At 43.9% G+C, this 13332-nt stretch overlaps 1 protein-coding gene and 1 non-coding gene across 3 annotated transcripts; both read right to left on the bottom strand.

The window, feature by feature from the left end:
* Positions 1-99: 99 nt before the first annotated feature.
* On the bottom strand, positions 100-12714 carry znf608 (zinc finger protein 608). 2 transcript variants are annotated; one of them, XM_088422369.1, is made up of 9 exons: positions 11981-12714; positions 9410-9677; positions 8943-9030; positions 5475-7770; positions 3931-4363; positions 3311-3360; positions 3027-3177; positions 2804-2860; positions 100-1726 (listed from the first exon to the last, which is right to left on the bottom strand). In XM_088422369.1, the coding sequence occupies exons 1-9, from the start codon at positions 12305-12307 to the stop codon at positions 1707-1709; spliced, it is 3690 nt and encodes a 1229-aa protein (XP_088278495.1). In that variant the 5' UTR covers positions 12308-12714; the 3' UTR covers positions 100-1706. The 2 variants fall into 2 exon arrangements, with proteins under 2 accessions (XP_088278495.1, XP_088278503.1); XM_088422377.1 differs by having other exon boundaries at positions 11997-12136.
* Positions 2488-2560, bottom strand: trnat-agu (transfer RNA threonine (anticodon AGU)). Its single transcript has one exon. It is a non-coding gene; the product is annotated as a tRNA-Thr (tRNA).
* Positions 12715-13332: the final 618 nt, after the last annotated feature.

Below are 13332 nucleotides of genomic sequence, written 5' to 3'. Positions count from 1 at the left end.
AAAATATTACAATAACTCATTTGAAATTTCAGACAGGATGCAAAAAAGTCCTTATATTTGATGTTGTTTAGAGTAAAAAATTCAAAACACACTTCGATCTATCTATATCTACATATATATATAGATATATAAATATATACGTATATATCTATATATATACATAAAAACATCCTTTAATTGTGATTGCCAAACATATGAATTAAGGCATATACAGTATAAAAACGCAACAGCAGGTTCCATGTTGATGTCAGAGAGATAATAATAATCATAATATATGAATGTATACTGTATTCATTAGATACATTACGGCCACTGAATGACGACAACAGTCCCCCGTGGCAGCATTTTGTAAACAGACATTGTATCACCAATTTCAAGTAGTATGTATGTACTCTATGTATGTGTTATTATGCGGTATGCACGTAGGTTGAACAGAGTGAGGCAGAGCCGTTGCTGGAGGACGCACAATATCATAACACAGTACATGATTATTTATAGTTGGATTCATTACATTTAGTTACCTTTTAATATTATTCTTACTATTGATGTGAGAGTATGGCTGCAACTGTGGGTGGGGGTGGGGGGGTGGGGGGGCTCAGATCGAAGAGAAGCACCACATGTATCGGTCATTTCAAATCCAGCATCACAGGCTCAGGTAGTTCATTGGAGGAGGGGGCAGTATCGGGGCAAAAGCAAAAGCTTGTGAGATTCCCCATCTTGAATGTTACTAAAACTACAGTATGGCGGGATATGCACCTTCAAAAGACAGCCCTCATCTCGTGGCATAAAACTAGAAAACAGAAGCAGACCGAAAGGCATACTAATAAAAGCTTATTTTACCCTTCTTGGATTTCAACACCATTTAACGGTGCATTTAACGGTTTCTGAGAAGTCGGAAATGTAACACTCGACATAGCATTCTTAATAACAATAACTGCTTGGAAATCTTGATATAAGTGAAGTGATAAGGCCTTGCCTAAAACCCACAAATAAAACTGATATGAAATCCGTGCACCCTATTAACTTTAATATTTGATATTCTATGCTAAACCTGGGTATAAAGTTAGAAACCTTTGCAGGATGAATTAAAGGTTTATTTTACTGTATTGTAATGTACATGTCTAATCTAGTTTACGGTCCATTCAAGGGCTGCTGGGAACTTGGAAAACTCCACTAGTGGTATGCAAAAGAATCACAGACGGGTGTTTAAATTTGGGGTATCTTGACCAAATGGCAACTCCCTTTTTCCTTGAGCGGCATTGCCCCAATAGGATCCGCCCCTTCCTCATGCTCATCCAATGGCATTGAACACATGCGCATAATGAGCGCATGACTAAGGATGCTATGTACAGTGGCATGAAGAAAAAGTGCGACGCTCACATAGGACAATACAATCAACACGTACAGTTAGCGCTTAGCGATACAAATGTAGCATCATCGTCATCTTCGTCATCAATACATTCAGTCAGAGCAATAATGTGCATTTAGAAACACCACTGTACACTTGTCCTTCCTCCAAAGTCCAATTTCTGTGTGGTACAAAACATTTTCTGTACTGTAGGTGGCGCTAGTAAGAAATAATACTTGTTCTTTTTTGTACTTTGTACTTTTGTACTTTTTTTCCTTTTGCTTCTCGTGTTGGCCTCTCACGGAGGCTTCACCGGGGAAAACCAAGGAATCGAAGCTTGTCTTCCCTTGCCGCATCTCTACTTCTTCAACTCACTCTCTGCAGAGACAAAACATGGAAATACACATCTATACTTTGATACTATACAGAGCAGACTGCAACAAAATTAATGGTCTAGTGTGCAGTGAAAATTTAAGCCAGGCTCATTTTTCAGCTACAACTGAGATCCCTGTCCTAATCCCGAATAGCTTTAAGGAAATCCATCTAGCTCCTGTTTGCTGCGATGTATGGCCAATTATTTTTTACAGTGTTTGCAAGCCCATTTGAAAGTAATCGCAGCATCCTGCATTTCTCCTGTAGGGCTGCAGATATTGAGACTTTGGGTACTAATTAAGTTAAAAAAAACATTATATATATATATATATATATATATATATATATATATATATATATATATATATATATATATATATATATATATATATATATATATATATATATATATATATATATATATATATATATACATACTGTATAAAAAACATAAAAACAATAGATCAAATAACACATTTAATTTGATTATGAACGACCAACTTTTATAGCGGTTTTGATTATCAACATGTTTTTTGTGGCATGACAGTGGCGCACTGAGCTGTGAGGGCTAGCTTTTTAGAATAGCGTTATGATTTTTTGTTAATGAGCAAGCAGCAGCGCTATTTTAGAACAAGTCAAGTACATTGTCAGGTTATTTAAAAAACGTTAAGGTACATGGACGAAGGTGCTAAGTACAGCACAGGTTGGAAAACTAAAATGAAAAGAAGAACAGATTTGCAAGTGAAAGCTCATCACTTTGTGTGAATAGGCCTCAGTGAGAATTGAACTCACGACCCCTGGTTTACTAGACCAGTGCTCTAACCACTGAGCTACAAGGCCTTGTTAAAGGCTCTCTGAATATTTGTTAACATGCCAACTTGGCTGGAATATGACCAAAGGTAGTTTGTTAACAACTACACCTCTATGTTTGAATTAACCAAAAATATTCAGATTAGTGTCATGAATATTGTGACATATCAAGCCTTGTTTTGTGTCATAGTGTTAGCGTTTTAGTTAATGAGCGAACAAAAAATGATGAAGACAATGATTAACTGATGAAGGCGTGATGTGTGTAAAACATACCAGCAGCAGTTCGACCTGCCACCTGCGGACCAGACACCAGAGACCTGGAGCTTAAACCTTTAACACACATATGCACACAAAATTACAGAGCCATACCCACAAAACGTAGACCAACCAATGACATGGCTCCTATGTGTTGTTGTCAGTTGTGTCACTGTGGTGTGTTGCATTATGTGTTGTGTGTGGTGTTGTGTTGCTCATTATTGTCTTGTGTTGTGCGCACCCGGATAAATGTCGTACTGTCCCGCCACCATGTTGTATGTGAGTCCCAGGTGTGTGTGATGGTGTGTATGCAGGTGTCGGCCCAACGCTGTGTGGCCTCGGTCACTTCGGTCCACTTCACGCTCCGCCTCTGGAGAACTTTTCTCATCAGGCTGGATACACACACACACACACACACACACACACACACACACACACACACACACACACACACACACGCACGCACACAACTGTGATCCACCATTTTCTTCAAATAACTCTGTCATGTTTGAAAAAAATTCTCACCTCTGACTCCTCCCGCCCTGCCGTTTTGCCGTACAAAGGATAGTGGAAGCCTTCAGGCACAAAGTTAAAATTTTAGTGTACATCTCAAAAATTAAGTCATGCCTTTCACATGGTAACAGAGTGTTAAAAGTGAAGTGTTGTGTGTTGAACGTTACACCTACAGTTGGTTCCAGGTTTTCTATTTCACTCAGCTGTCATTTCTGTCTGTTACAACTGCGTTACTACTATGGAAGCTGGGACAATCAAGTTGACCATCTCCAAATTGGTGCTAGTGTCTTTCAAACAGAACAGTGACCACGAAAACATGTGTTACACTTGAATCCCCAGGCCCGATCCCAGTCCCAATCTTCTGAAATTGCCCCTCAATCGGCTGCCATACTGACTGTATGTCTCCACTTATTCTACTGGTACCTTGGAGAAGCCAGGTCCACTTCACCCCCTGTATCTGTTGGTGTCTTTGATAAAGACAGGATTCCGGCAGGAGGAGCGGCTGATGGATGCTAAATTTTACACTTTGTCTTCACTCTTACTACCACATTTTAAACTGCCTCAGATGTGAGAAAAATGGTCTAATTGGGTCTGAAATAAGACGGACAGACGCTTCCAGTGTTGTTCCTTACCTGGGTAGTTGTGCACCAGGGTGGGTGACGCCCCCCTGTAGGAGCCTCCGCTGCTCTCACACATTGTCAGGTAGGGTGGGTAAGAGCAGTGCTGGTACTGCATGTAGGGCTGCTGGGGTGTCATTGGAGGAGACACCGCGACCCGAGCATTTTGAGAGTCCCCCGACAGGATCCCCATGGGTTCCTCCTGTAGACCGTCTGAGTCGTCTGGGTCGATGGGGGGCGGCACGGTGTGCGGTCCATGGACTTTTTTAACATCACGAGCGATGCATCCACCTGCTGGGTTGGCTTTGGGCCCAGCCGGCTCAGTTGTACTCCCCCACTCCTTAGACCTCTCCGCGTTCCCCTCATCCGCCGCCTCCCCGAGTGGACTCTGCAGCTCTGAGATTTTGCTGTGAGCCAGGTGTTGGGACCACGTGGAGCCGTCTGGGGGCTAAATCGATGGGGACAAGTGTTGGTGCTGGTGCTAGTGTTTCCCCAATAAGTCTGTTTTAACAGTGGTGAGTCATTTGAGGTAAGTCCACATGTTTGTCCGGGAGCCGAACCAGAAACCGGAGACCTTTACCAAGGTCCAACTGAAAACTATGCTTTTGGAGCACGCTTTGGTTTTGACAACTGCAGCGCACCACTGCAGAGAGACTAGTTCAGACATTTTCACTATAACATCATACGGACTTCCAGGTACAAACCATTTGATGTCATTTGACCTCGACAGAGTGGTTAAGAAAACAAGGTAAATGGTTTCAAAGATAAATTTACCTTATTGTTTTTTGTAAATGTGTCCCGGGAAACTTTTATCTTTAATGCTCGCTATGCTAATAGTAATTATCAGAAGACTGCATGATATTCGTTAAATTATTTATTGTATTCCAGAAAGATGGATACACAGCTGTGGAGACTTAATCTACTGGAAGCGGAAGAAGGTCTAATACCTCAGAAAATGATTCCTACTCTTATTCTGCCTTGGCCACCCAAGCGCAGGGAGGACGACCTTGCCTGACCCAAACGACTGTACGTGGCCTCACGACAAGATGATCTGTGCCAGGGTTCAAATAGGTAGAAAGATGCAGAGCAAGGGTCACAGCAACACCATGGCCGAGTTCAAGTCCCCTTAGATAGGCTATCATGTGCCAAAAAGACTTAATCTAACATTTATTACTCTAGTTTGAATGTGCGACATGTCAGTCAAAAGATATTTTTCCACCTGGAAGTTCCCTGGCACCTATTTTTTATGGATTATGAAATGGTCTCTAGATGGAACACCGTATGATCAGAGACCATCTGTCAGGAGCTTTGCTTGCATGGAGGAAAATGTCAGATGCACATTGGCGGCCCCAGGGGGACGTTTAAGAATCTGTACAACAGCACATCGCAGCAGTTTGTATGTTTACATTTACGTGTTACCACACGACACATGCAACAGAACAACGGCCGAGTTAGTAAGCCTTAAGCTTCGGCGTGAGCACCTGTACACAACGAATGAACGATCGCTCATGAAAGCACAACAGCATGGGCGGCGGTTAGAGACAGAGGGAAAAACTTACGCTGGAATAGGAAATATTTGAGTCCAGATCTGTCTGAGAGTTGGGGTTGTGGTGCGAGGAGGATGAAGAGGAGGAGGAGGAGGACGGCGACTTGACGTCCTCACAGTCTTTGGTCGTGATATGGTCCACTTTCAAACACAGCCCTCTTTCTCCTCTCTCCTCCAAGTAAGACAGGATGGCTTTAGGACAACAGCCTTTAGCGCCTTCTGGACATTTAGCTCCGCCCGAGTGTCTGACATCCCCAGCAGCGTCTCGCCCAGCTGAGCCACGCTGCTTCTGCTCGCAGCATTTGGAGGCAAGTAGGAGTTTCTGGTCCATGTAGAGTCCTCGTGAGTACTGTCCGTAATACAGTGACTGGGCTAAGGCAGTCTGGGTCTGACTCATGGCAAGCTGGAGTTGAGTAGGTGCTGCTGGTCCATCACCTTTCTTACAGTCTGCAAAGTCGTGCACGGGGACTTTATCGTCATCTTTAGGCTCCTCCTTTCGGTCTTTACTTTTAGAATCGTGAGAAGAAATTTTGTGGTAGATGTTTTGTCTCTCTGCCTGCACGCAGGTACCCGGTAAGTAGTATGGCTCAAAGCTGTGGTAGTATGGGGAAAGGGGCTCTTTTATAGAAGATGGGGCAGGCACCGTGGGTGGCGTCTTCCTAGAGTTACTATGGTTACCGTTAGTGTTGACTTCAGAAGATACAGAGGAACCGGACTTGGATCTGAGCCCGTCCAGGCGGTTTTCAGAGGACACGCCATCGTCCCCTGCATCCGAGATGTCAGAGTAGGCGGGGCTGTTGTCCTTGCTGTCCCCCAACAACAGACAACCCCCGGGGGCATCAAGCCGCGACGAACTTCCGATGGAAGGACTGGGGGCATTGTCCGTGAAGGTATAGACCTTGTCAGCCTCGGCGCGGATACTTGCCATTCGGCTTTCCTGGCTCTCGATGAGCCCATTCGTCACGTCTTGCTTGCTCAGGTGCTCCTTCAGGAGGCTCCCGGGAATCTCCTTTGAGACAATTTTAGAAGCAACATCTTCCATTTTGATGGTGTCACCGTTTGCTGTCCGAGCGGTCGCGTCACGGTTGTGTTTGTCCTTGAGCCGTCGCTTCTCTTTCTTGCGGGTTTCTTTGCAGGTCAACAGTGTGGTTTTGACCAGGCTGGGCTCTACGACGATGCTGAGCTTTGGCTTGATGGGTTTCAGGGACAAATTCTTGCTTGTTAGGCTCACGGCTGCCACGGGTGAAGGCTGCTGAGAGACGGGGCTGTCCGTTGGATAAGCCACATTGGGTATGGCAACAAGCGTCGGTGGTGCCGGGGCTGGAGCGATCAACCGATTGGCTCGCGACTTGGATAGCTTATCCACCTTGCCGTTGGCTTTTTTGCTCTTGTCACAGATGATTTTCTTGTCGATCAGCCCCTCGGCTTCCAGCTTGGGCATCTCCACGGTGGCGCTTCGGTCCGGCACCATACAGTTCTCCAGAACCACCGTCATGTTGGATATAATAGGCAGGTTGCTGAGGTCGTCCATCAGGCCCTCTTTCAGAAGAGAGCTCCTTCGCGTTTTTGTGCTGAGGAGCAGCCGCCGGTTCTTGGGTGAGCCCACAGTGGTCACCTTGTACAAAGGGGTGGCTTTTTTGGACGAGGTGTTGACAGGGGTGCTGTTGTTGGTGGACTCCGAGAGGTCATAGATGCCGTCCTCGCAGTCCGACAGTCGCTCCTCACTCTCTGGATTGCGCTGTTCCTCCGCGTCCAGGTGCGCATGTGTCTGGTGGTAGCGCAGTCCATTGATGTGCTTGTACCGCTTGGTGCAGTTGGGGTGGGGGCAGTCGATGAGAATTGGTGGAGGTGAGGAGGTGCAACCTCCCCCTGGGTCCAGAAAAGAGGGGTCTGACTTACCCTGCGGCGTACATGGGGCGCTGCGGGATTTGGCTCGAATCCTCTTCCCATTCCCGTTTTTCATGTCCACCGATGAAACCAGACTGAGGTCCAAGTCGGCAGGCGGTTTATTTTTCCGCTTGCCAGATGGGAGGACAGAGGCTCGGTTGGCAGGTTTGGTTTCCTCTGTGGTGAAAAATGGCGGGGAGGCTCTGCAGTTGCTGAGGAGTTTCAAACTTCCACGTCGACCTTTGCTGTGCACCGGTGAGGCTGCCATGCCACCGCCACGGCTCCGGTGTTGCGGTAGGCCTCGCACTTTGACCGGTGGTGCCACGTCCCCGCAGGACCGCTCCGCCAAAGCCAATCGCAGTCTTTTCCCCCGGCCGCGCCCACCTGGCATCTCTGGGTCACTGGAAGGAGACTCGCAGAACCTGAAGAAACAGGAGGACAATCAACAACAGCTGTCCGACCATAAAGAACGCCGTGACACCATTTTACCTAGCACACCTTTTTAAAAAAAAACAAAAACAACAACAACAACAACCCACATACAGGTCAAATTTGATTTCTTCATTCATTCTACCTACTAATCAACCACACGACCAACTGTCGAAGCCACCTAAGAACAAACTCCTACCCTTTCCACCAACTTACTATCCAAACGACCTACCTTCACAACACACAAAAAAAGCTGAGCAATGTCATCCCACTCCTGTGATGCTTGTTTTCATCGACACAGTGTTTGACTTTAAACGTGCTCGTCGATCAAAAAAGTGGAGTTGTTTTGCTTTCTATTCATGTGACGCACGTCCACAAAGCAATTTAGACCACAGATTAATCTGTCATCGCCATGGCAACAGCTACCACCACGGGCAGCAGCAGCCAACCAGTGACAATTGAGATCAGACGCTAACCTTTCTTACAGTCAATACTAATGACAAGCAATTATGTATAATTAGTGGATACTTTGGACAAATGTAGGACACCAAAGGAAAGTGATGTCTGGACAATAGTATTCAAATAGCTATAAAAAGTAAAAAGGGGGAAAACAAAAAATGCAGTTTTGGCCAAAAGTATTGGGACGTATAATAAGTAAAGAAAATGGGACACCTGTATTAAGCAGGAACATGGCAAGTCTTATTGTAGCACTTTGGTGCAATAAAAGACGAAAAAATGAAGTTTGGACAAAAGAATTACCTAACCCTAACCTTAAAAAGCAGGTGGAAGTGTGGTTAGCACATCAGCCTCACAGAGCCCCAAGTTCAATTCCAGCTTGCTGTGGCCTTCCTGTGTGGTTTGCCTTTTCTCCCCATGCCTGTGCGGGTTCTCTCCGGGTGCTCGGGCTTCCTCCCACTTTAAATCATGCATGGTAGGTGCATTGGACATTCTAAATTGTTCTCAGGTGTGATTGGGTTTGTGAAAGGTTGTTTGTCCCTGTGTGTCCTGTGATTGGCTGGCAACCAGTTCTGGGTGTCCCCAGCCTGTTGCTCATAAACAGCTGGGATAGGAGCCAGCAAGCCAGCAACACTGGTGAGGATAAGCGGCTATAGAGACAGGATGGATGGACCCCGACCTAATTTGCGCAAAAATGTGACATCATCACCTGGGAGAAGCCCAGTCGAGTTTGGTGCAGTCCAACAGTGTTCCCACATAGGTCCTCTTCCTCCACGTCACGTTGACCACCAACACGCCTGACACATATACACACATATTATAAATTGAATTAAACTCTTATAAATGATATCACGTTATAGCAATTCCGGTGTCATGATATCCAAATATGCTCATTAAAGTACATATTGGGATATCAGTTACTTATGATTTAACTAGAAGTTGTATCAAAATATAACATCAATGCATTGTGATATCTAAGTATAACGATATAAAAGTTTAATGCTATAAAAATTGTAAAATTATAGAATTATAACATCAAAGTAAAGTGATATCAATTAATCTTGATCCAAGATGTGTTGGCATAATGATATGTACAGTATACAATGTGATAGCAAATATGATCTCAAAGGATTTCAAAAAATCTTGATGTACAATTACAATATGATATCAACTCACCTTCTTGGGTCTCGTGCCACACGATGCCCTCCAGATTGACGCTGGTACCCGGCTGGCAGGGGCCCAAAAAGTCGGCGTCTGAGTCAGGTGTGGACGGAAGGGCCACTTCCTGCGTGTTGGTGCCGACAGAGCGCATCCTCACGGCGTTACAAGTGGGTGGGCCCACGGCAGGAGGAAAGCAGGTGGCGGACAAAGACAGCGGGGGTCCGGTGGCCCCTGCTTGGCCCGGAGAAGGGGCCCCGCCAGGTGGAGTGAACATGGGCTCCACCTGCAAGCCACAGGATGACATTCATATATCAAAGTATCAATCTATTTAAATATTTCAAAATATCAAGTACAGCGAAGGCATCATGGTATCAAAATATCACAATCGTGATAAAGCGCATTGTATCAAGATATCATGATAGCAAAGCATTCTCATGTCAAAAATATTGTGTCATCAAATATCAATGTGACAACATGATAGTCAAGAATTCTGATGTTAACTTTTTGTAATATTAAAATACTGCTATATCAGCATAAATACTGTGATATAGTTTTTGGTTTTTATTCTTCCAAATCACTTTTTTTAAATCACAACTGGACTGCTCCACTTGTCATGAGAAAGTAGGCCGTCCAAGTACTATGATATAAAGGCATCATGAGGTCAAAATATCATGACGTCAGCTGATATAATGTATCAAATATTGTTCTATCAAAATATCATCGTCTGATGTATCAGAATCAAAATATTGTGGTGTCAGTTTATAATGATATCAAAGTATTCTGACAGTGTTGTGATATCAAAACATATCCAAATACTGCAATAAGAATGTAACGTGATATCAAAGTCTCGTGACATGAAAGTATCGCAATATTAAACTATCGTGGTATAAAGAGAACTATAAATCATGATAGAAAAGTATTATGATATCAGAATAGCCCACATTCTCGGTAACCATAGCAACACAATAGGAGCTCACTGATGTATTTCTCATCCACTTCCAGTTTGTATTCATTGCCTCTCTCTTCTGTCAATCATCAGCTTCCCTCTCTCAATGTTTTTGTCCTTTCTGCTTCTCAAACACCTTCCTCATCCTTCCATCGTCTTCCTGGTATGGTGTCCTGACATTCCCTTTTGTTCCGCCGTCATCTTCCTCTTCGTTGTCACATGACTGATAAGTGTGCGCGCGCATGTGACTTTTTCTTGCATACTCTCTCTTCAGCCTCATCCCCTCTCTGTATATGATGCGCACAAACACACACTCACACTATTCCCGTTTTATTGAAAAATAAACCACACCATCATGCCACTATCATAACAAATATAATTGCATGAAACAACAAAATTAGAGTACCTTTTCGCAATACAATATCATAACACTAGATTATTTAGACTTAACACAAATTATAGAAGCCGAGTGCAACCACAACATTAATCAACAACACATTTTTACCAAAAACAACTTATAAACACAACCACATCAACAACACATTTTTAACAAACAAAAACAACGGCAACACAACCCTGACACAATCACCAGTCACAACATAACACCATGCCAATAAGAAACACGTGAATAAATCACACAATCGTAAAAAAAAGACGACAGTCACAAACAATACAAACAGTTACGTGTAGCACATCATAACAACCCCACAATAAAACAATAACACAACATGTTCATAATGTAAGACAATATAAAGCACAACACCACACAACCATAAAATAACCACAAAAAGGCCATAGTCACAACAAACAGTATGTAACAAAACAAACTCACAATGGAACTACCCGTAACTCATACTAAACAACCACAATCAAAGCAATGTTAACACAACATCACACAAACAAAAATAACCACAATGCAATCACACATACCTGAACACACAAACACACACGGACCAGGACATGTAATGACTTGTGTTTGTTGTCAGTCGTGCCCAACATTAGATATACTGAACACATACTCGCACTGGACACACACAATGGACACAAACAAAGCTGGACACAAAACCTGGAGATCTTATGTAGACTAGACAGTGGAGACAAAAAAAGACACACATAGACAAACACTGCACATCAACACTAGTGGACACGCACCGGCGAGACACAACACACTCAGGTGGCTACACAGCTGGCGACTGGTGGACATAACAACACAAGTGCACACACAAAGTCTTCCTCTTCTTATTTTTTGCAGTCTTGCGTTGTTGTGTTTTGACTTGACATTCCCGCCACGCATCTTCCTCCATCTTTGCTTCCTCACTCAACGAATGAAGAATGACATTCCCTCTCTCGCACAGGCACAAGGATTTTTCCCCCCTCCTGCTTATCCTTGTCTTTTCCTATCCGTGACGTCACGAGAGGATGTCAAGTGAGGCAAACAATAAAGCGATTGATGAAGAGGAGGAAGGACACGCAGCCTCCTCCTCCAGACAAAGACTGCACGTGCCAAACAACAATAGCACATCATCACCACCACCACCATCACCATCATGTGAGGAGAAGGATGAGGAGGAAGCTTCACCTCCGTCTTGGCCTTCACACCCTCGCAAGCGCATTCGCTGTCATTAAATGCTCCTTCCTACCTTCCCGCGTACTGACCGTGTGGGCTCCTCTTCGGTGCTTCTTGGCCGCGTGGGTGACGTCGTCATGCGGCCGTCTGAGCGCCGAAAAGCCGCAATCCAGCGCGCGCAGCTGCGGACGAATGGGTGGATGGCGTTGTTCAGGTGCTGGGCGTCCTGATGTGCGGCTCCAAGCTTTCGCCCTCCTCCCCCTCCTCCTCCTCCTTCTTCTTCGGATGTGTGTGTCGGAGCAGCGCGCTCGCTCGGCCAAGGAGGGAGATGCGAAGATCGAAGACCGAAGAGGAGGCGGAGGGAGAGGAGGCGATACCTCGTCAGAGGGCTTCTCCTCATTCCTCGCCAACTATAGCCGCGTTTCGTTTCATCAAAATCTATCTATCTATCTATCTATCTATCTATCTATCTATCTATCTATCTATCTATCTATCTATCTATCTATCTATCTATCTATCTATCTATCTATCTATCTATCTATCTATCTATCTATCTATCTATCTATCTATCTATCTATACAAGTTGTGAAAATACATCGGTAACATTATTTGTACTTATTCTGTATTTATGTGTTGGTTTATCGATCTGTATCTACAAATTGGTTCATCGTTGCACATTACCTATGTTGTAATATTCCGGTATGATTAAAATAATATATGTATGAAAGTCAACACGCACTTCATTTTGCTCATGAAATGTGAATGTATATGTTTAGTCCATTTATTTGAAGCTTTATGCACTTATTGTATACATGTGATCATGAAGCGCAATCATGTTTTTGCTCGTCTGCCACTGGAGGTCGCTGTAGTGCAATTAATTGAAGGGTAGGGCAGTGACGTCTGCAGTCAGAGGCGTTTGAGGAAGAGGTCATGTGAGGGTCAAGATGAGTTTATATTTACCATATACTATTGTACAATACAACCACCGGTCACTTCACTGTCGAAACACTAATAATAAAAAGAGAATAGCTCTGCATTCAGATAATAACAGGAATATCTGTTCATTTAATGAAGAAAAAAAGCATATTGTTATAAAGCTCTTCGGTGGCCTGTGTGCACAACTCATCTCATAGTCAAAGGGGGAATCGTTTTCAAGTTAGTTGGAGAGTTTGGGGGAGGGGGCGTTGTCAACTGGCTGATAAGAGAAGTGGGACAGGAAGAGGATGATGTACACGTTGACCTATTGAGCATAACTTTAAACATCACAAACATTCACTGGGTAGTAAGTCTATCAGTAGTTAGTTAAAAATGTATGTGATATATGAGTAAATTTGTTTACATAGTGATAGTAAATAATCCAGTTTATCATTTAGTGATAGTTAAGCTACTAAAATAGTAAATTAGTTGAGTTAGTAAGTAAATAAT

This window comes from Hippichthys cyanospilos, chromosome 1, assembly GCF_059441005.1.
Source record: "Hippichthys cyanospilos isolate Australia breed blue-spotted pipefish chromosome 1, RoL_Hcya_1.0, whole genome shotgun sequence".
NCBI classification, from domain to species: Eukaryota; Metazoa; Chordata; class Actinopteri; order Syngnathiformes; family Syngnathidae; genus Hippichthys; species Hippichthys cyanospilos.
This window is presented reverse-complemented; position numbering and strand designations above follow the sequence as displayed.

What these genes read in the sequence shown, in the direction of transcription:
- znf608 (XM_088422369.1), bottom strand. Translation starts at nt 12,307, where the DNA reads ATGAGGAGAAGCCCTCTGACGAGGTATCGCCTCCTCTCCCTCCGCCTC. An exon ending in CCTGGTGCACAACTACCCAG is followed by an intron (nt 3,361 to 3,930) that starts GTAAGGAACAAC and finishes TTGTGCCTGAAG; the next exon opens with GCTTCCACTATCCTTTGTAC. An exon ending in CAGGGCGGGAGGAGTCAGAG is followed by an intron (nt 3,178 to 3,310) that starts GTGAGAATTTTT and finishes GTGTGTATCCAG; the next exon opens with CCTGATGAGAAAAGTTCTCC.